We start from the raw sequence: 19,056 nt of genomic DNA on the forward strand, positions 1-19,056 counted from the left end.
AGTCAGGGTGTCAGCAGGGGCTGGGAATCTGTCCCAAGGGCACTAGGGTGCCATAGAGGGTCTGTGAGCAGAAGAGAGGTAGGTCCAGCTCTGGTTGAAAGACAGATAAAAGCTAAGGTGCTATGAACTATAATAATAGAGGAAACTCAAGGCATTGTGGGAGCCCAGAGAAGGCACCCTACCCAGCCTGTGGAGGGGGGGAGGATGCGACACAGAGGTGGAAGGAATCTTCCCTAGGAAGGTGCCATCTTCATTGAGGATTTTTTCCCAGCTTTATTAGGGTATGGCTGACAGATAAAGCTGTATATAGTTCTGTTGTACAACATATAGAGGGAGGGAAAGGAGGGAAGAAAGAGAGGGAAAGAAACATCAATGTGTGGTTGCCTTTTGCACACCCCCCAACCAGGGACCTGGCCCACAACCCAGGCATGTGCCCTGAGTGGGAATCGAACCAGCAACCCTTTGGTTCACAGGCTCAATCCACTGAGCCACACCAACCAGGGCGACAACACAATTTCTTAAGGTGCACAAAGCGATTTCATATACATACACATTATGAAATGGTTATCACCATCAAGTTCATTGACACACCGGTCAGCTCACATAATTATCTTCCCATGTGTGTGGTGAGAACACATAAAATCTGTTCTCTTAGCAATTTTCAAGCACGCAACACAGAATATAGTATTGTTAACTGTACTTACCACACTATACATGCATCACATCCCCAGAACTTACTCATCTTCGCCATGGAGTGTGTATCCTTTGCCCCACACTCCCATCCCCCGTTTCCCCTCACCTGCAACCCCGGGCAGCCAAGCTTCTCTTCAGTGGGATGAGTGGGACTTCTTCAGAGGCTGCCGGTGAGATCCAACAGTGAGTGTCTTCCTCTGGCCCAGTCCCCCAGCCTAAGGTCCTCCAGGTCCCTCAGACTGTTGCAGATGGCTGACTTGTTTGCAACATATTATGGCTGAATAATACTCCATTATATATATGACTTCCCTTCTTTTTTCTCAATGAGCAGTCATTGCACCTCAGACACACCTCAATGGCTACGTTGCTGCCACACTGCAGACCTCCCGTTTCAGTGCTTTCTCCGTTCACCTGCGGGTGGGTCACAGGTGGTCTCCACGTCTTGGCTCCTGTGAATAAGGCTGCCAATGAACATGGGAGTGCAGGTTTAAGACATCTGTTTAAGAGACTGGTTTTAGCTCTAGCTGGTGTAGCTCAGCAGATTGAGTGCTGGCCTATGAACCACAGGGTTGCTGGTTCAATTTCCAATCATAGCACATGCCTGGGTTGCAGGGCCAGGTCCCCGGTAGTGGATATGTGAGAAGCAACCACACATTGGTGTTTCTCTCCCTCCCTTCCCCACTCTAGAAACAAATAAATAAAGTCTTAGAGAAAAGGATGCTGATTTCATTTCCTCTGGATATGCTGTATTTTACCACATATAATGTGCACCCATATTTTCGTGCACATTGTACACACGGATCATTACTCCTGTTATTATATCCATGGCATGGAATCATTATACCCATGTATAATGCACACCCTTATTTTCCCCAAGAAATTTGGGCAAAACAGCACCCATAATACACGCCAGACTACGGTATACCCAGTGCTGGAATCGCTATCATAAGGTGATTCTACTTTTTATTTTTTCAGAAACCTCCACACTGTTTCCATAGTGGCTGCACCGATTTACAGTCCCACTAACAGGGCACGAGGGGTCCCGTTCTCTCCCCCGCATCCTCCCCAGCACTGGTCTCTCGTCTGCTATGTTCATGGGGGCCGTTCTAACAGGCGTGCCGTGACTTGTCACTGGCCTTGACTGGCATTGCCCTGACGACTAGTGGTGGCCTTGAGTCTGGACGCACAACAGGGGTCTGATTAGGTGAGAAAAGTGGCGAGGAGCCTCTGAGATCTGGCTTCCCAGCAGCTACCGGTTTTGCTCAAGTTCATAAAGTCACACACACGTGGCAGAGAGCATCCCAGGCAGAGGGAACAGCATGGGCAAAGGCCCAGAGGTGGGCAATGGCTTTGGGGGGGCTGCAGTGGGTTGCATAGTGATCCCCAAAGGGTATGTCCACATCCTCACCCCTGGAACCTGCATGGGTGACCTTATTTGGAAAAACACTCTGGGCAGATAAAATGCAGTTGAAGATCTTGAGAGAGGATCATTGTGGGTCATTCAAACGGGCACTAAATCTAATGACGAGCGTCACACAGGACACAGAAGAGGACAAAGCCCTGTGCCCACAAAGGCGGAGGTGGAGATCAATGTGCAGCACCCCTCCATCTTCTCCCTCCCCCGCTTCACCCCACCCCCGCCCACCCCCCTGCCCCCAGGTGGGAGGTGGGAGGTTGGCAAGTTATGCCGATATCCTGTGTCTCCAAGTGCCAACTCTAACTTTGGGATTAGTCTTTCTGGGTTGACCAGCCACGCCCCCCATCTCCAGTCCTCTGGTTAACATAAAGCTCAGGTGAGGTCAGGGGGGCCCCTTGTGAATAACAAAGACACTCCCATCACTCATCTGGGAAATGCCCAGGGACTTAGTGGTTGTCTCTCAGGAAACTGAGACGAACACCAGATGCCTTCTCTTTCATACAATAATGAAGAAGGAAAGAGGCCAGGACCCACACGCTTATTTAACAAATATCGACTGAGCACGTGCTCTGGTTCAGGTACAATTGAAGGTGCTGGAGGCCCAGCAGGGTAAACAGACACCGGCCTCGGCCCGGAGCTGACCTCCTGGTGGGGGCCGCCGCCAAGGCAGACGATAAGTGAAGTGCACGGTGTGTCAGGTGGTAAGTGATGCGGGAAAGAGCAAAGTGGGGGTGCAACTCGAAAAGGGATAACAGAGGAAGGCTTTGCCTGTGTGTTTGTGCAAAGGCCGGGGAATGAGACAGGGAGAAGCCACGTGGATGTCTGGGGGGAGGGCATTCAGACTGAGGGGTCTGCCGGTGAGTGCAAAGGCCCTGGGGCAGGAGTGTGCTGTCCCAGGCCACCAGGCAGAGCTTGAGGGCCAAGGCTGGGAGGGGACCGGGAGGTCTGTGTGGGCCACAGTGAGGACTTGGTCCTTTCACTTGAGTGGCAGGAAGCAGACGGAGAATATGCACTGATTTAGGTCTGCACGGGAACTGACGGAAGTGGGGGTAAGGGGGGGTGGCAGTGAGGGCCGAGGCCTGGAGGGGGGGGCCACAGTGATATTCGGGTGGGAGGTGGCGGTGGCAGACCCCCGGGCGATGGTGGTGGTGGTGGTAAGTGATTGGACAAGTGATTGGATGGACTCTGGATGCACTTTGACAACCAGCCAAGAAATTTGCTGACAGACTGGACTGGGTGGGCGGTGCAAGGCCAAGAGTCACGAGCCCTCACCAAGGCTGTGGGCCCCAGCATCTCGATGCAGAAGATGGGGCGTGGGGAGAGTTGAGGTTCGAGGCAAAGGTGAAGGCTCAGGGAGACCTCCTCCCTGCCCCCTTGTGCCTCGGTTCTAGTTGGAGCTGGATCCGGGTTCCAGACCCAACTCTTCAATCTGTCCCTCCTGGGAGCAGGCACCCTCCCTCAACTCAGCCCCCTGGGCCAGAACCCTTTGGGGCATGAGCTGCCACCTGCCACCACCAGGTGGCGCCCCTGGCCTCAGACAGAGCCACCCCAATTCAATACCCCCCTCCAAAATTTTCTTTCACTTTCACTCTCCTGGTGTCACCAGGCCTGTCCCCTTCCACACCCAGCCTGGGCAAGCCTGGTGAGGGAGAAGACATGGGCTCTGGGTCCCCCAGGGGCAGGGCGGGGGTGCCCCTCCTGGGGCTGAGGGAGGAGGAGAGGGGGTCGGGTCCCTGGGGAGGGTTCCAGGGATCGGACGTCAGGGTTCTTAGAAGGGGAGATGAGTTCTCACTGTAACTGGAGCTCTCGCAGGAAACCCGACGGGGAAGGAGGCGGAAACTTAGCCACATCAAGGGGCCGAGGGAGGGGCGGGGAGGTGAAGGGGCGGGCGAGGAAAGGGCTGGGGTGTGGGGGACCGAGACCTGCTCTTCTGTCCCTTCCAAGATCTGGCTACAGGCATGAGGGGCCTCCGGCGGAGATGACAGTGTTGGCACCAGCCTGGAGCCCAGTTGTGCGTATACCAGAGGGACAAGGTGGGGGACAGGGGGCTGTGTCCTGATGGGCAGACAGGTGGGGACATGCAGAGAGGTGGAGGGAAGGTGGATAGTGGTGGAGGGAGATGGGTGGGGGTGCAGGGAAAGTGGACAGGGGTGGAGGGAAAGTGGACAGGGGTGCAGGGAAGGTGGACAGGGGTGTAGGGAGATGGGCAGGGGTAGATGGAAGTTGGACGGGGTGCAGGGAGATGGGCAGGGGTGCAGGGAAGGTGGACAGGGGTGCAGGGAGATGGGCAGGGTTTGGAGCGGCAGACAGAGGTGGGGAGATGAACAGGTGGGGGAAGACTGGGGCGGGAGAAGAACCAGAGGGAGGTGAGTATGGATGGGGCAGAGGGGACCCAGCTGGAAGGAGAAATGGGAGAGAGGAGCAGGGAGGGGCAGAGGGGTGGGCAGAGCAAAGATGCAGGGCAGAGAGTGCAGGGTCGGAGATCACAGGGCCAGGTGTGGGGGCGGGGGCAAAGGGGGCTGAGGACTGGACTGTGTGGGGCAGAATCGGAGAGAAAGACAGGGCTAGAGGTCAGAGGTGGGCAGCTGTGAGCCAGATTGAGATGACGACCTGAACCGAGGGAAAGGAGAGAGGGAAAGAGGGGCTGGCGGCTGGGGGAGCCTCGGGTAGCCGTGCGGAGCCAACAGAGGCACCCCTTCCCCACAGACCCCCCTGCTGCTACTGTTGCTGCTGAGCCCCGGCCTCTGCGGGACCCCAGACTGCACCTTCCCCCACAGCCCCATCTCCTCCACCTTCGCCGACACCATCCACAAGCTGGTGAGCGCCCCGCTCCACCCTCCCAGCTGGCCGGGCTGAGCCGGCCGTTCCGTCGCTGATCTGCGTTCCCACCGGCTCTGCTCTCTGTGTCCGCGGCTCCCTGGGTCTCTCGCTCCCCGTAGGTCTCTTTCCTCCTGCCTTCAGCCCAACCTGAACCCGTTCTCTCCCGCAGTCTGACTACCTGCTGGAAGATTACCCCGTCACTGTGGCTGCTAACCTGCACGACGTGAGTGCCAGACGGGAGGGGCCGGGGAGGGGAGTAAAGAAGGGACTCGAGAGGCCCCGTCCCTCAGGGGACCAGGCCCCCGCCCCTCCCCCCTCAGACCCCCAGCCCCTCTGCCGGAGGGACCCAGGGCTCTGGCTGTCTCTCTCCAGGACAAGCTCTGCGGGGCCTTCTGGCGCCTGGTCCTGGCCCAGCGCTGCATGGAACGGCTCAAGACAGTGGCCGGGTCCCAGATGCAACAGCTGCTGGAGGATGTCAATACCGAGATATACTTTGTCACCTCATGTGCCCTCCAGGTCAGCCCTGAACTTGGGGGGCAAGTGAGGGCAGTGAGATGCCTTTCTAGGAAATGGGAAACGAGGCTCGGCCTTACTGGAGATTGCCTTTATTTTTTTAATTTTTAATTTTAATTGTTCAAGTACAGTTTTCTGTCTTATTCCCATCCTAGCCCAGCCCTCCCCACCTCCCTCCCTAGTTTCTGTCCATGTGTCCTCTATACTTGTTCCTGTATGGAGATTGCTTTTGAGCGGAGCAACTCAAGGGAGGTGGAGTTGGGGCCGTACACTCACCGGCCGCTGTGTGCTGAGCAATGACACATCTCTGTGTCTTTGGTGTGTCTCTGTGTCTGGGTCCAGGCCACCGATGCTGAGTTTATTCCTCAGGCCTTGTTGCAGGGTGTTGCTAAGAACTACTCTCCTCTAGCAACCAGAAGGAGGGGATTTAAATACCCCATGGAGGGGCCTCCCCCGTCCTGTTGCTGGGTGTTGCTAAGGATGCTTCCCCTTAGCAACCAGGGGGAGCTGTGGTCTGAGCTCTCCCTCTGAGACCCAGGTCGGCGGCTGGGCAGGGAAGGCCCTTGGCCTCAGGAGAGGCAAGGACTGATGCGGTGGTGACGTCTCCCTCCCCTGCCCCCAGCCCATCCCCAGCTGTCTTCGCTACGTCCAGACCAACATCTCCCACCTCCTGCAGGACACCTCCGAGCAGCTGGTGGCCCTGAAGCCCTGGATCACCCGCTGGAATTTCTCCGGCTGCCTGGAGCTGCGGTGTCAGCCGGGTAAAGGCTCCCAGCCCACCCAGCCCCCCTCCCACCCTCACAGCCTCGCACCCCTCTGCACAGTGTCTCAGACACCGCCCCTACCCCCTGCCTCCCCCCCACCCTGCTCCCGTGGGCTGCAGGGCTGGGGGCATGTTCCCCCAAGTTCGTGTCCCTTTCTGGGCCTCAGTTTACCCATCTCTCAGAAGGGCCAGGGATCCCTGCCTGTGTCTCTAAAGCAGCCCCAGGCTGCAGACACACAGCCTATGCAGAGTGGCATGTTTATGTGTAAACTTCCTAGTAGCCATTTTTTAAAACTTAAAGAGAAAAAAGGTAAATTCACTCTTATTCAAGATTTTTTATTGTCCCCTCATGACTTTTTATTTTTTTAAAGATTTTATTTATTCATTTTTAGAAAGAGAAGGGAGGGAGGAAGAGAGAGAAACATCAATGTGCAGTTGCTGGGGGCCATGGCCTGCAACCCAGGCATGTGCTCTTACTGGGAATCAAACCTGCGATGCTTTGGTTCGCAGCCCACATTCAATCCACTGAGCTACGCCAGCCAGGGCCCCTCATGACTTTTTAAAAAATATTTTATTAACTGATTATTTCGGATTGTAAGACACACTGGACCATAAGACACACCTAGGTTTGAGAGGAAAATAGGAAAAAAAACTTTGAAGCAAAAAATGTGGTTAAAATATTTAATAACATAAATAACATAGGCTGCCACCCCCCGCCCACAGCGAGCCAGGTACACTACATTCGGACTATAAGATGCACCCCTTCCCTCCCAAATTTGGGGGGAATGCGTCTTATAGTCCAAAATATGCCGTATTTATTTTAGAGAGAGACAGGAAGGGAAGGAGAAAGAGAGGGAGAGAAACATCAATCTGTGGTTGCCTCTCACACAGCCCCCCAGCCCTGACTGGGAATCGAACCAGCAACCCTTTGGTTCACAGCCCAGTGCTCAATCTACTGAGCCACACCAGTCAAGGCTGCCCTCTTGTGCCTTTAGGAGCCAGCCCTGAACTCAGGGCGGCCCTCCTAAACTGAGAGGGAGATTGCTGTGTGTCCTGCTGGACTTCCCTGTTACAATTGGGCCTAGGAGCGGGGACAGTTATTCGAGGTTTTTATATTCTCTCCACCTTGTCATGGTGTTATTCAGAGTCTTTCTGTCCTTGTCAAGTGTGTCACCTAGATCTGTCAGGTTCTGAGAGGGATATTTTTTAAAAACTCTCATCCCAAGTAGATTTTTCTCCATTTCTTCCTGCATTTCCAATCTTTCTCACCCACATTTGTTTAAATATTTCCTACTTTTTAATTTCATTTTTTAAAAATATTTTATTTATTTTTAGAGAGGGGAAGAAAGGGAGAAAGAGGAGAGAAACATCAATGTGTGGTTGCCTCTCGCACGCCCCCTACTGGGGGCCTGGCCCAAAACCCAGGCATGTGCCCTGACTGGGAATGGAATTGGTGACCCTTCGGTTTGCAGGCTGGCATTCTGTCTGTTGAGCCACACCAGTCAGGGCAAAAAAAAAATTTTTTTCTTTTACCTGGCCGGGTAGCTCAAGTGGTTAAAGTGTCGTCTCCATTGCCAAGCTTGTGGGTTTGATCTCTCTCTCCCCCCCCTCTCCCTCCCTCTTTCCCTAAAAATCAAAAATTAAAAAAAAAATGTCTAACTTTAAAAAAAGACAGAGCCTGTCACCCACATGCACCTCACAGGCTATTAGGGCAAGAAGAGAAATAAACAAAACCACCCAGAAGCACTAGAAACATTTGTTCCATTATAACATTCGTCCATTAATATGTGACCTGTCTGTATGTCAGACACTGTCCCTAGCTCTTTCTGTATATGCACTCGTTTACTTTCTGTGACAACCTTAGGACTCGGGCACAAGAATTGCCCCCGCTACACGGATCAGGAGACAGGCACAGGGAGGCCAGTGGCCCAGCCGAGGCCACACAGCTGGCACCGGAGAGGCCTTTGCCCGGCCTGACCCTTCTCCTCGGTCACCCCGCAGACTCCTCCACCCTGCTGCCCTCCAGGAGTCCCAAGGCCTTGGAGGCCACAGACCTGCCGGCTGCTCAGGCCCCTCTGCTACTCCTGCTGCTGCTGCCCCTGGCCCTCCTGCTGGTGGCCACTGTCTGGTGCCTGTACTGGCGAAGGAGAAGGTGGAGGACACCCTACCCTGGGGAGCAGGTGAGCCAGCAGGGGCTGGGGAGGGCTGAGGGGCGGCTGACCCCCGGGGGCTGTGGGTGGCCCCACCTCTAGTCCCCAGGAGCACTGGCTCATTGCTGAGTCTTCCCCAGAGTGAGGACCCTGGACTTTGTGCTTGGGAGGCTGGTCAGCTCCAGATGCAGAAAGTCCCCTCTGGGGCCATGATGGGGACAGACTGGAAGAGAGAGATGGGAGACCAAACAGGAGGTTGGGTGAGGGCCCAGGGAGAGAGGGCGAGGGCTGAGCCCAGGGGATGGAGGAAAGGGAAGGGCAGAATCAGGGGTCAGGAGGGACAGGGCTGGGGAGTGACAGGCTTGGGGGTGGCACAGGTCACCCTGGGTCTGGCCCCGTGACTGGGTCTACAGTGGGGAACCTGGGGAAGGAGAGAGATTAGGGAAAGTCCGTGAACTCAGTGGGGACCTGTGGACCAGCGAGATATTTGGATGCAGGATCCTGCAAGCCTGGGCACAGTGGCTTCCTGGAGCATGGGGAGGGGACCACCTGTGCAAAGCCCTCCGGGTGTGAAAAACACTCAGGGTGTTCCAGTGACTCTGGCCAGTCTGGGGTCGGTATGAGTCAGGGTTTGAAAAATGCCACAAGAAAATCCAGGCAAGGAAGCCGGGACGGCCTGCCCAGGGCAGCTGTGAGACATGGGGCAAGTGTGCCCGAGGAGAGAACCTGGGGCCGGGTGTGGGGGACGGAGGCAGGTAGGTGGGAGGCAGGAAGGGAGCCTCCCCTGGGTTCCAGAAGGGCCCAGAGGGATCCAACTGGAACCACTTTGCAGTAATCGCTTCCACATCGGTGCCTCAGGGACACACACAGGCCTCGTGCCTGGGCTTCCCACAGATTCACTCGCTTCACTGAGAGGCGGGTGTCATCATTATTACCATTTCGCTGAGGCTGAAACCAAGGCACAGAGAGGTAAATATTTTGCCAGAAGTCGCACCGCTCGTGAGCGGCAGAACTGAGGTTTGACTCTGGGCTCCCTGGTTCTGGCATCTGGGCCTTTTCTCCTTCTCCCTTGGTTTCCTTACCTGTACGAAGGACTAACACTAGTCTGTCTACCACGAGCTGTGCGGAGGTGAAGGGAAGTAGCACACGTGAAGCCCCCAGAGCGGCGTGGTCCAATGGAAACAGAACACCAGCCACACGTGACTTTAAATTTTCTAATAGCCACATTCAAGAAAAAGTTAAAAGAAACAGGTACTTTTTTGGGGGAAGATTTTATTTATTTACTTTTAGAGAGAAGGGGAGGAAGATAGGGAGAAAAACATCAATGTGTGGTTGCCCCGCACACACCCCCTACTGGGGACCTGGCCCACAACCCAGGCCTGTACCCTGACTGGGATAGAACCCTCTACCCTTTGGTCCACAGGTTGGTGCTCAGTCTGCTGAGCCACACTGGCCAGGGCAGGTTACCTTAAATAATATATTTTATTTCGCCTTCTGTATCCAAAATATTTCCACATGTAATCAATATACTTTTTAAAATCCCCTCCGAGGATAAGGATGTTTATTGATTTTACGGAAAGAGAGAGAAAAAAAGCATGGATGTGAAAGGGAAACATCAATTGGTTGCCTCCCCTGTGTGCCCCAATCAGGGATCAAACCCACAAATATTTGGTGTACAGGATGATGCCCAACCAACTGAAGCCATCTGGCCAGGGCATAGTCAATATTTAAAAAAAACTATTAGCCCTGGCTGGTGTGGCTCAGTGGATTGAGTGCCGGCCTGGGAACCAGAGGGTCGTCAGTTCCATTCCCAGTCTGGGCACACACCTGTGTTGCTGGCCGGGTCCCCGGTAGGGGGCGCGCAAGAGGCAACCACACACTGATCTATCTCTCCCTTCCCCTCTCTCTAAAAAATAAAGTCTTTAAAAACTATTCACGGTATATTTTACACCCTTTTTCCATACCAAGTTCAGAGTCCAGTGCGCCTGCTACCGTCGTAGCACATCTCAATGCAGACAGTATGTTTTTATCACAAATACCGCATCAGCACGGAGATTTCATGACATACACGTTAGCAAAAGCAGACTCGCCTGCTCGAGTGGTTTCAAACACAGTTTTCCAATAACTGGACCGAGAATCAGCTTCTAAATTTAATGATTTCTTCAGGTCGGCACTTGTTTCGGAACAATATTACAATTCCTCTTTCTTTTTGTAATGCTCACCTGAGAATACGTTTGCTGACTTCAGAGAGGGAGGAACAGCGATGTGAGAGGGAAACATCAGTCGGTTGCCTCCTGTACGCACCCCAAATCAGGCTGAACCCAAAACCTTTTGGTGTGAGGGATTACACTCCCACCAACTGAACACCCGGCAGGGCGACACATTTATCTTGAAAAGTAATATACATCCAGACGTTTTCTTTCCAGCTTGTCGCCAGCCACCTGTTTTCCCACTCTCCCAATAGCCACTAGGATGTTAAAATCAGATAAAATGTAAAGCTCGAGTGCCCTGGCCATGGCTAGGGGGCTCGGCTGTCTCTCGCGGCCGCGATCGAGGCTGTGCTGGAGAGCTCAGACCTACCACGTTTATGACCAGGGAATCCTAACTCGCGGGCTGGCTGGGCTTGGACTTGTCCTGGGTACCAAGTCTGTGAAGGCCCTTTAACTTGCTGCTTCCCTCTTCCTCTGCCCACGGTCCCCCCTCCCACAGCCCAGGGAGACAGACACATCTATCATCCCATTTTACAGAGGACACTGAGGCCCCGAGAGAGGCGTCACCTGCCAGAGGACACAGAGCCGGGACTCGGAGCGAGTCAGCTAGAGACTGGCCCCTTCCTCGGCAGCGCTGCTCCTGCCACTATCTCCCCAGGATGGAGGGAACAGCAGCCGCCAGCGCCGGCCCCCGCCCCACCCGCTGCCCTCTGTACATAGCCCTTGTCCCCAGGAAACTGTATATAAATCATCTTTTTCTACCAGTTCTGGTCGGGCCTGTCTGTGGGTGGGTTGGAGTCTCGGTGTCCCCCGTTAATGCAGTGTTTCGTTCACTACCTGTTTTCCGAGGTCTCTGGGGGCCCAGGGACAAGTACGGGGCAACGCTGATGCCCGAGTCGGAACCAGCCCAGAACCTTCTCAATGGAGAAGGGCACATGGGACACAGTCTCAGGACAGGATAAAACACGCTCTGTCTGACCCGGGTAGCACTGCGGGACCCCGTAGGAGGCACCTGACACGGCCGGCGGGCCACCACGTGCCTGAAAGCCTGCTGTCGCTCGAGGGGGTTTAGGCGCTTCCCCACCGAGTCGCGCAGTCTGCAGGAAGGAGATTAACAGTCCCTCCAAAATATGGCGGCCGAGGCCGGACAACCCCAGCCGCAGCAGAGCCCCTCCCAGCCCACGTGACCTCTCGCCCCGCACAATCATGGCGGCCGCGGTCCGTGGGGGAACGATTCCTGGATTGGACAGTCGGAAGACGACCCGCCTTCCAGTGGGACCTCGATACGCACACGCACGACACTTTGGCCAATGAAGTGACAGAATGCGGTTCACGTGGTTCAAGTGACGTCCCGTCCTCCTCCCCTGCTACAAGGGATAAGAAACCCTGCGCCAGGATCTCCTCCTTTCCCAGGCGGCTGCCGAAGATGGCGGAGGGGCAGGTGGGGTTCTGCGCGGGCCAGCGTGGTGCGGGACTGGGTGGGTTCGAAGCTGGAACGGGGCTGGCCCCATTTTCCCTTCCTACGTGTGTTGTGGGACTTCAGCTCGATAGTTGAGCAAAAGGAAGAGTACGAGGGTTGAGAAACTTGGGTAACGTGTAAATAAGAGATGACAATTGTGACTTTGTGCCCAAGGCTGGGTAAAGGCGGCTTGGTTCTTCCCCGCGAAGCGACGATGCGGACTCTCAGTCCAGGAAGGACAATTTTAAAAACTAGGCCTTGTCTGCTTTGGTTTGGGCTGGCCCTTGGCTGAATTGGACCCGTGTATTTCCAGCGACGGGGAAGCACGTGGAAGCCAAGGATTGGCCAAAATGGAGGGTATTCTCACCCTGCCCAAAGCAGCTTTGCTCTGCTCTCCTGGAGTAGTAATCAGGCTTCTCCTTCTTCTCTGGGAGTTTGGGTACAAAATAATTAGCAGTGGGTCGAAAGAGCTTCTGCCTATGCAGCATTCAGGAACAAATTATTTTATCCTTTGCTTGGGGTTTGATGGATGCTTTAAAGTCCTGTCGCTGCTGGGCGTACAGGACTGAGAAAAGGCTCCACAGCCCGGGGACATCCTTTGTCCTTAAGCAGTTGGCCTTTAAGGAAGGCGGCATCAGTTTATTTGAGGGAAGACTCCGGGACGGAGGCGGGGGTCTTTGTGGACCTCATGCAGTGGGGCTGCCGTTGAGGAAGGAAAGCCAAGTGGTAGGGTTATCGGACCATGTCCCCACAGTAACTGTGTCTGGCACAGTGTGGATTGTATGTCCTGTAACTTAAGACGATAACAACGTTTCTGAGGCGGATACTGTTATCCTCATCTTCGAGGAGAGGAAGTTGGAAGCATGGAGAACTGCAGAGCTTTGCCCCAAGTCCCATTGTCAGGAAGTCTGGCTTTAGACGCTGTACCTTTCTGCCTCCCAACAGTCACAGCATATATAACCAGCACTCGATAAGAGTGGGGATTTTATTCTTGATGAAGAAGCTATAATCTGGGCATAAAAATTATGCCCTTCACGCAGCCGAGATGTGAGAGGAGCCCTTATCCCCTTCATTGAAATCAGGAGTCAACCATTTGCTTTTTTGGCCTTGTCTGTAAAGTGAGCCTTGGGTCCTAGTTCCGAGGTTTGGTACCTGGCTAGAGGAGGTACCCTGGGGAATAAGGTGAAACAAAGGATTAGAAAGCCATGGTTGCTTGGGGTGGGGGATTGGAAAGCCCTGGGGGACACTGACTCCTCTTGTCTTTGACAGGTCCTGGTGCTCGATGGCCGAGGCCATCTCCTGGGCCGCCTAGCGGCCATCGTGGCCAAGCAGGTGCTGCTGGGTAAGTCTGCCGTCTGCCCACAGCTTCCCAGGCGGGGGTTCCAATTGGAGGTCAGTGATGAGCAACAATCACCATCTTTCGTTTGAGTCTCAAGGCCATGAGATCAACCCCATGCACCGCTCTGAGACCTGCCAGCCACCCCCTCCCCTGGGGTTGGGGGGCTAGGGTCAGTTTTGTTCTTTCTGTTGAGCTAATAGTTGATTTAAGCGTGAACCCAGCTCTTCCAGTTACTGCTCTGTGGCTCGGGGCAAGAAGCTGCCCAGCTGGGCCCTTGGCATTGTGGGCAGCTCCTTGCCCTTCCCCTTCCTCGGCAGCAGCTGGGTGGGTGGGCAGGCGGCAGTCAGGTGTAGGAAGAGCCCTTGGGGGGCTTCCTGTGCTGTGCTGCCCAGACTGCCTCACTTTCTTCCTCCCCTTTTAGGCCGGAAGGTGGTGGTGGTGCGCTGTGAGGGCATCAACATTTCTGGCAACTTCTACAGAAATAAGCGTAAGTTGGGGCATGGGAGGTGGGCCAGAGGGTTGACCTGTGAGGGGCTCAGACTCTGGGTTCAGATAGATGTGTGGAGGTGCTGCCTTGCGTCTTGGAGTAGGCCCTGGGAGTGTGCTGTGTGTTGGAAGAGGCTAGTGTTTGCCTGGAGGCTCCAAAGCCTCATGCTCGCCCCTCTCCTCAGTGAAGTACCTGGCCTTCCTCCGTAAGCGGATGAACACCAACCCGTCTCGTGGCCCTTACCACTTTCGAGCCCCCAGCCGCATCTTTTGGCGAACCGTGCGAGGTAAGCTGGGCCTGGGGACTGCGGGTGGAGGTGGTGGGTGGCCAGTGATGAGGACTTCTCCCACTCAAGTTCGAGTTTCCCGACCGTGAGATGACTCCACATGCACTACCATCTGAGGCCACCTGTCTGCCTGTCTTTGTGGGGTTCTTCCTGAGCCCCTCTGAGTGAAGTCGCTGCCCCTCTCCACACAGGCATGCTGCCCCACAAGACCAAGCGAGGCCAGGCTGCCTTGGACCGCCTCAAGGTGTTCGATGGGATCCCACCGCCCTATGACAAGGTAGGCTGGGCCAGACCCCTCCACTGCACCCTGAGACTGGCGGGGTCCGTGATGATCCACGGTTACCTACATTGTTTGACCCTCGTGAGAACAGCCTTGGCTGAGACGCCCGTCCCAGCCACCCTTCTCCCCTGTCTGCCCTTCACTCTGGGTCCCTAAGCCCCTCTCCTTCTCTAACAGAAAAAGCGAATGGTGGTCCCTGCGGCCCTCAAGGTGGTGCGTCTGAAGCCCACACGGAAGGTGAGTCCAGGTTATAGTGGGCTAACATGGGGGTCCCACTGGGGGGTGAAGTTGAAGTCCCCAAGACTGGCAGATGATGGCTTTTTCTCACGATGGTCTGCGGATGCCACTGTGGGCACTGCCGATAATGCCAATGGCTTGGCTGATGCCAGGAGAAACACAGAGCCCCTTGCGGGGGTGTCTTCTGATTTGAGCTCAGTGAGGAAAATGGGGTTGTTAAATTCCAAGGATCCTTTGAGAGGAGGGCGTCAACCCCTTTCCCCAACCCAGGCACTCAGTTCTGTACAACTTCATTTCTCCCCCCCCACCCCCAGTTTGCCTACCTGGGGCGCCTGGCCCATGAGGTCGGCTGGAAGTACCAGGCAGTGACAGCCACTCTGGAGGAGAAGAGGAAGGAGAAGGCCAAGATCCATTACCGGAAGAAAAAGCAGCTCATGGTGAGGGCGGGCTGGGGGTGCAGGGCCACCACACCCCTGGGCAGTGGTCTTACTTGCCCCTAGAGGGTTTGGCTTAAGGCCCAGCCTGGAGGTGGCAATGGGTCTGTGTCCCTGGGACAGTGGGGACCCCCAGCAGGGCCACTTACCAGGATCTGTCCTTCTAACCCCACAGAGGCTACGGAAACAGGCCGAAAAGAACTTGGAGAAGAAAATTGACACATACACAGAGGTCCTCAAGACCCACGGACTCCTAGTCTGAGCCCAATAAAATTGACTGTTGATTCCTCATGCTTGGCCTGGCCTGCCCTTCCTCCATCGCCGCCCTAGGATGTGGGGTACCCCCAGGGGCTGTTCCAGGGCCTGGGGCACCCTGGGCCTTAGAAGGCTGGGAGCACAGAAGGGGCCATAGTCACTGCTGTTTAAGAAACACCTTTTAAAAAGCAGATGTGGCTCTAAAAGCTGTGCAGCATAGTTTGCCTGTGACCTACTCATTCACAGGAGTTCTGGGAAACCGACTCTTGGAACAGCTAGCTCCCTCTCAGTAGTTAAAGATGAGCTGGAAAACTCCAGAACTCCCCACATGGTCAGACCCCAGGCCCTGCAGCTGGTAGGGTGCGAGTGCGCACGGGAACTGGACAAACTCGGTGTTGGCCGAGGGCACTTAGAGATGCGCAGCCTCAGAGTCACAGGCGTCGCCCTTGCACGCTCCTGTACCTTGTGATCACACGTGAATAAATTAAATTATTTTTAAAGAAATCTGGCGTCTTTCAGTGTGTGTCTGCAGTGGAGGTAGGCCCTTGGCAACAAAAGGGTGCTTAATCAAACCGTCTAGCTGGAGCCTGTCTGGGTGAGCAGTTGAATGGGTGGGGGAGTGAACCTTGGGAGAAATTGACCTGCCCAGTTTCCTTGAGAAGGTTGTGTGTTCCTCAACGGCCACTGTGGCCTGTGGTGGCTGGTGTCACCCATTTGACATAGCTGTCCCTAATGGCAGCTGCGAAGTATGCAATTGCCAGTGGTCTAAGCCATTCCCACTCCCGTGAGGGTCTGTTTACTCCGCCACAACAGGGGGCTGTGTTTTGTGTAAAGGGATGGGGCTCCAGCCCGCCAGCAGGTCCTCCAGTACACCAGAAGTTGGCGGTTTGATCCCTGGAGCACCCGCAGGAGGCAACTGATAATGTTTCTCCCCTCTGAAATAATGAACGTACCCTCAGGTGAGGGTTTAAAAGAAAAAGGCAAACGTTTTGCAAGTGGCAGTTAGGCACTAGTGGTGGGATATGAAACCGCATAGTTTATCTCAGAAGAAGCCAGGCATGACAGATCTGCCTGCATAAATCCTGGAAAGGGTAAATATCAGCAGGCAGCGATCCCTTCAGGTCCTCTTGGTCACGTCTACCAGAGCCTGTCCCCACATCACTGATGAGGTTAGGTGCAGTCACCTAATAGGTGCAAGACCCAGAATTCCGCATAGCCCTCTGCTTTGGAAAAGGCAGGCACATCCGTCCCAGAAAAGAAGCTGGACTCACAGTGCCCTGGGAATTGGCATGCAATATTTACAAATACTTTTTTGACTCAGTTCAATATTCAAGTGCCCGATCTTAGACCCCAGGGAGCAAATTGAGGTAGTTCACAGGCAAATTATAACCTCCACACCATGCCATTCTATCATGCTTAACCTTTCCAAAATGTCCAAGATGCCGATGGCTGAGGTTTTCTCAACCTGGTACTGCGCTCCCACCCTTCCTGGGGCTCCTGAGACTAAAGACACATACGGATGAATTCTGAAATTTGGCAAAACAGTGTGTTAAAACAGCGCACACAAGAATCCCAACAAAAGCATGATCCGTTAAAAAGATAAATCTGGGATCAGGGGCTGGGAGGGAAGTAAAAGAAAACTACTTGAACAACAATTAAAATAAATTTCATAGAAAAAAATGATAAATCTGGCTTTATAAGAACAAAACCTTGAAAGCAAGACACCATTAAGAAAAATGATGCCCTGGCTGGTGTGGCTCAGTGGACTGAGTGTGGACCTGCGAAGCAAAAGGTCACCAGTTTGATTCCCAGTCAGGGCACATGCCTGGGTTGCAAGCCAGGTCGTGCAAGAAGCAATCGATCCAAGTATCTCTTGCACATTGTTGTTTCTCTCCCTCTTTCTCCCTCCCTCTTTCTCTGAAAATAAATAAAATCTAAAAAATAAAAAAAGTAATAACCACAGTTGGCTGAAGTTTATTATTGGACACCAAGGCTATTGACAATGCAGTTCCCAAAAAAAATCCATCCATTAAATAAATAAAATGGAATACAAATGAAACAAAAAAGTGTACTACAGGAAGGAAAGGGAGAGACATACAGACCTGAGGAGAAATGTCTTTGATGAAAATGTAGACTGTTACTTACTACTATGAGCTATGATTAACAAGTGAAGAACCTAAACAGCTCTAATTGCCCCACCCTTTCAAACTGAAGCAGCATTTTTTCCCTTATCATGGAAATCTTATCAGTTGCTCTGATTTGCAAACAATTTTGCAATTGTTTTGCAAACAATTTGCAAAATATCGAGCATTTTAAAACCCAGAAAGGAGCCCTGGCTGGCATAGCTCAGTGGATGGAGCGCGGGCTGGGAACCAAAGTGTCCCAGGTTCGATTCCCAGCCAGGGTACATGCCTGGGTTGCAGGCCATAACCCCCAGCAACGGCACATTGATGTTTCTCTCTCTCTCTGTCTCTCTCTCTCCCTTCCCTCTCTAAAAATAAATAAATAAAATCTTAAAAAAAAAAACCAACCCAGAAAGGAAATCACACCTAATCCCCCCTCCTGGATATGTGAACCACTGAAGTAAATGTTTTCTTCCAGGCTTTCTTTTTTTGTCATAGGTTGGCATACATTGTAGACAACAACTGTGGTCCCGACTTTAAAAAAAATCTAATATCGCCCTGGCTGGTGTAGCTCAGTGGATTGAGCGCGGGCTGGGAACCAAAGTGTCCCAGGTTCGATTCCCAGCCAGGGTACATTCCTGGGTTGCAGGCCAGAACCCCCAGCAACCGCACATTGATTTCTTTCTCTCTCTCTCTCTCTCTCTCTCTCTCTCTCTCTCTCTCTCTCTCTCTCTCTCTCCCTCCCTTCCCTCTCTAAAAATAAATAAATAAAATCTTTTTAAAAAATCTAATATCATAAATCCTTTCCAAGTCGTTCAAAAATTCCAGAAATTACTTTTTTCTTCAAAAAAATCCATACAAAGCTAATACAGAAGATTCTTTAAAAAGACGTGAAAAGCCCCGTTAATGCTATCCTCTCCACAAAAACGGAAACACCACAATAAAAAATGTATTACTCAAAATTCACAAAGCTATGAAGTGTAGAAGAACCTTAATTAAACTTTCAAATAACTTAGTTTGTAGCATTTATATTTCATATACTCTGCACTACCCGACCTGGTAGACGTTAGCTCCGTGAGGCTACGAAATTTTAAATCTAATAAAACTAAAGTTAAAAATACAGGTTCTCAGCGGCTACGGTGTTGCTCAGAATAGGAGCAGACATTTACATTATAGCTGAAAGTTCTATTTCGCCCCGCGGTTACAGACTGAGAACCAGCAGAAGGGTTTTTTTGCTTGTTTGTTTGTTTGTTTCCACTACTCCATTGTCTGGGGATAAAATGGCACAGACAAAACAACTTTCACTGAACTTCATTCAAAAAGCTCCTGGGCAGGCCCCGCCCCTCAGAAAGATGGCGGCGACGCGGCGAGGGGCCCTAAGATTTCACAGTCTCGCACCCCGCAGAAAGATGGCAGCTACCGCACCCCGTCTGAAATCTGTACGGACACCGCCACGCGGTCCTCAATGCCCACGTGACGTTACGGCCCGTAGAAACAGGACCGCCTCCCTCTAACTCTCGCGATAACGTAGAGGGCTGAATGCCGGCTGCGACTCCCTAGGGTGAACTAGCATGCCCAGCGCATCGATGT

General features: G+C 53.3%; 2 protein-coding genes, 4 non-coding genes and 1 pseudogene across 10 annotated transcripts; 6 read left to right on the top strand and 1 right to left on the bottom strand.

Moving 5' to 3' along the window:
• Window positions 1-2,462: 2,462 nt before the first annotated feature.
• On the top strand, window positions 2,463-11,330 carry FLT3LG (fms related receptor tyrosine kinase 3 ligand). Of its 5 annotated transcripts, XM_036012551.1 has the most exons (9): window positions 2,463-2,811; window positions 3,318-3,451; window positions 4,055-4,121; window positions 4,817-4,927; window positions 5,100-5,153; window positions 5,303-5,446; window positions 6,066-6,204; window positions 8,208-8,386; window positions 11,104-11,330. In XM_036012551.1, the coding sequence occupies exons 3-9, from the start codon at window positions 4,089-4,091 to the stop codon at window positions 11,284-11,286; spliced, it is 843 nt and encodes a 280-aa protein (XP_035868444.1). In that variant the 5' UTR covers window positions 2,463-2,811; window positions 3,318-3,451; window positions 4,055-4,088; the 3' UTR covers window positions 11,287-11,330. The 5 variants fall into 5 exon arrangements, with proteins under 5 accessions (XP_035868444.1, XP_028385711.2, XP_035868445.1 ...); XM_028529910.2 differs by lacking the exons at window positions 2,463-2,811; window positions 3,318-3,451 and adding an exon at window positions 3,579-3,752 and having other exon boundaries at window positions 6,120-6,204; XM_036012552.1 differs by lacking the exons at window positions 2,463-2,811; window positions 3,318-3,451 and adding an exon at window positions 3,585-3,752 and having other exon boundaries at window positions 11,066-11,246.
• On the bottom strand, window positions 7,181-7,303 carry LOC114511797 (annotated as a pseudogene).
• A 580-nt stretch (window positions 11,331-11,910) lies between the features above and the next one.
• Window positions 11,911-15,379, top strand: RPL13A (ribosomal protein L13a). The gene is made up of 8 exons (XM_028530267.2): window positions 11,911-12,007; window positions 13,295-13,367; window positions 13,786-13,851; window positions 14,036-14,137; window positions 14,329-14,414; window positions 14,595-14,654; window positions 14,969-15,091; window positions 15,264-15,379. Exons 1-8 carry the CDS (start codon window positions 11,993-11,995, stop codon window positions 15,348-15,350), a joined length of 612 nt encoding a protein of 203 aa, XP_028386068.1. The 5' UTR covers window positions 11,911-11,992; the 3' UTR covers window positions 15,351-15,379.
• On the top strand, window positions 13,415-13,498 carry LOC114511778. The gene has a single exon (XR_003685744.1). It is a non-coding gene; the product is annotated as a small nucleolar RNA Z195/SNORD33/SNORD32 family (small nucleolar RNA).
• On the top strand, window positions 14,175-14,259 carry LOC114511777. Its single transcript, XR_003685743.1, has one exon. It is a non-coding gene; the product is annotated as a small nucleolar RNA Z195/SNORD33/SNORD32 family (small nucleolar RNA).
• On the top strand, window positions 14,456-14,525 carry LOC114511779. Its single transcript, XR_003685745.1, has one exon. It is a non-coding gene; the product is annotated as a small nucleolar RNA SNORD34 (small nucleolar RNA).
• Window positions 14,723-14,809, top strand: LOC114511780. The gene has a single exon (XR_003685746.1). It is a non-coding gene; the product is annotated as a small nucleolar RNA SNORD35 (small nucleolar RNA).
• Window positions 15,380-19,056: the final 3,677 nt, after the last annotated feature.

Source organism: Phyllostomus discolor, chromosome 12, assembly GCF_004126475.2.
Source record: "Phyllostomus discolor isolate MPI-MPIP mPhyDis1 chromosome 12, mPhyDis1.pri.v3, whole genome shotgun sequence".
Taxonomy (NCBI): Eukaryota; Metazoa; Chordata; class Mammalia; order Chiroptera; family Phyllostomidae; genus Phyllostomus; species Phyllostomus discolor.

Bases quoted from the DNA above. Each gene is read 5' to 3' on its own strand.
- RPL13A (XM_028530267.2), top strand. The intron at 13,368-13,785 runs GTAAGTCTGCCG...CTCCCCTTTTAG, and splicing joins GGCCAAGCAGGTGCTGCTGG to GCCGGAAGGTGGTGGTGGTG. The intron at 14,655-14,968 runs GTGAGTCCAGGT...CCCCACCCCCAG, and splicing joins GTCTGAAGCCCACACGGAAG to TTTGCCTACCTGGGGCGCCT.
- FLT3LG (XM_036012551.1), top strand. From the start codon at position 4,089: ATGACAGTGTTGGCACCAGCCTGGAGCCCAGTT. The intron at 5,154-5,302 runs GTGAGTGCCAGA...GTCTCTCTCCAG, and splicing joins TGGCTGCTAACCTGCACGAC to GACAAGCTCTGCGGGGCCTT. The intron at 8,387-11,103 runs GTGAGCCAGCAG...CCCATTTTACAG, and splicing joins CACCCTACCCTGGGGAGCAG to AGGACACTGAGGCCCCGAGA.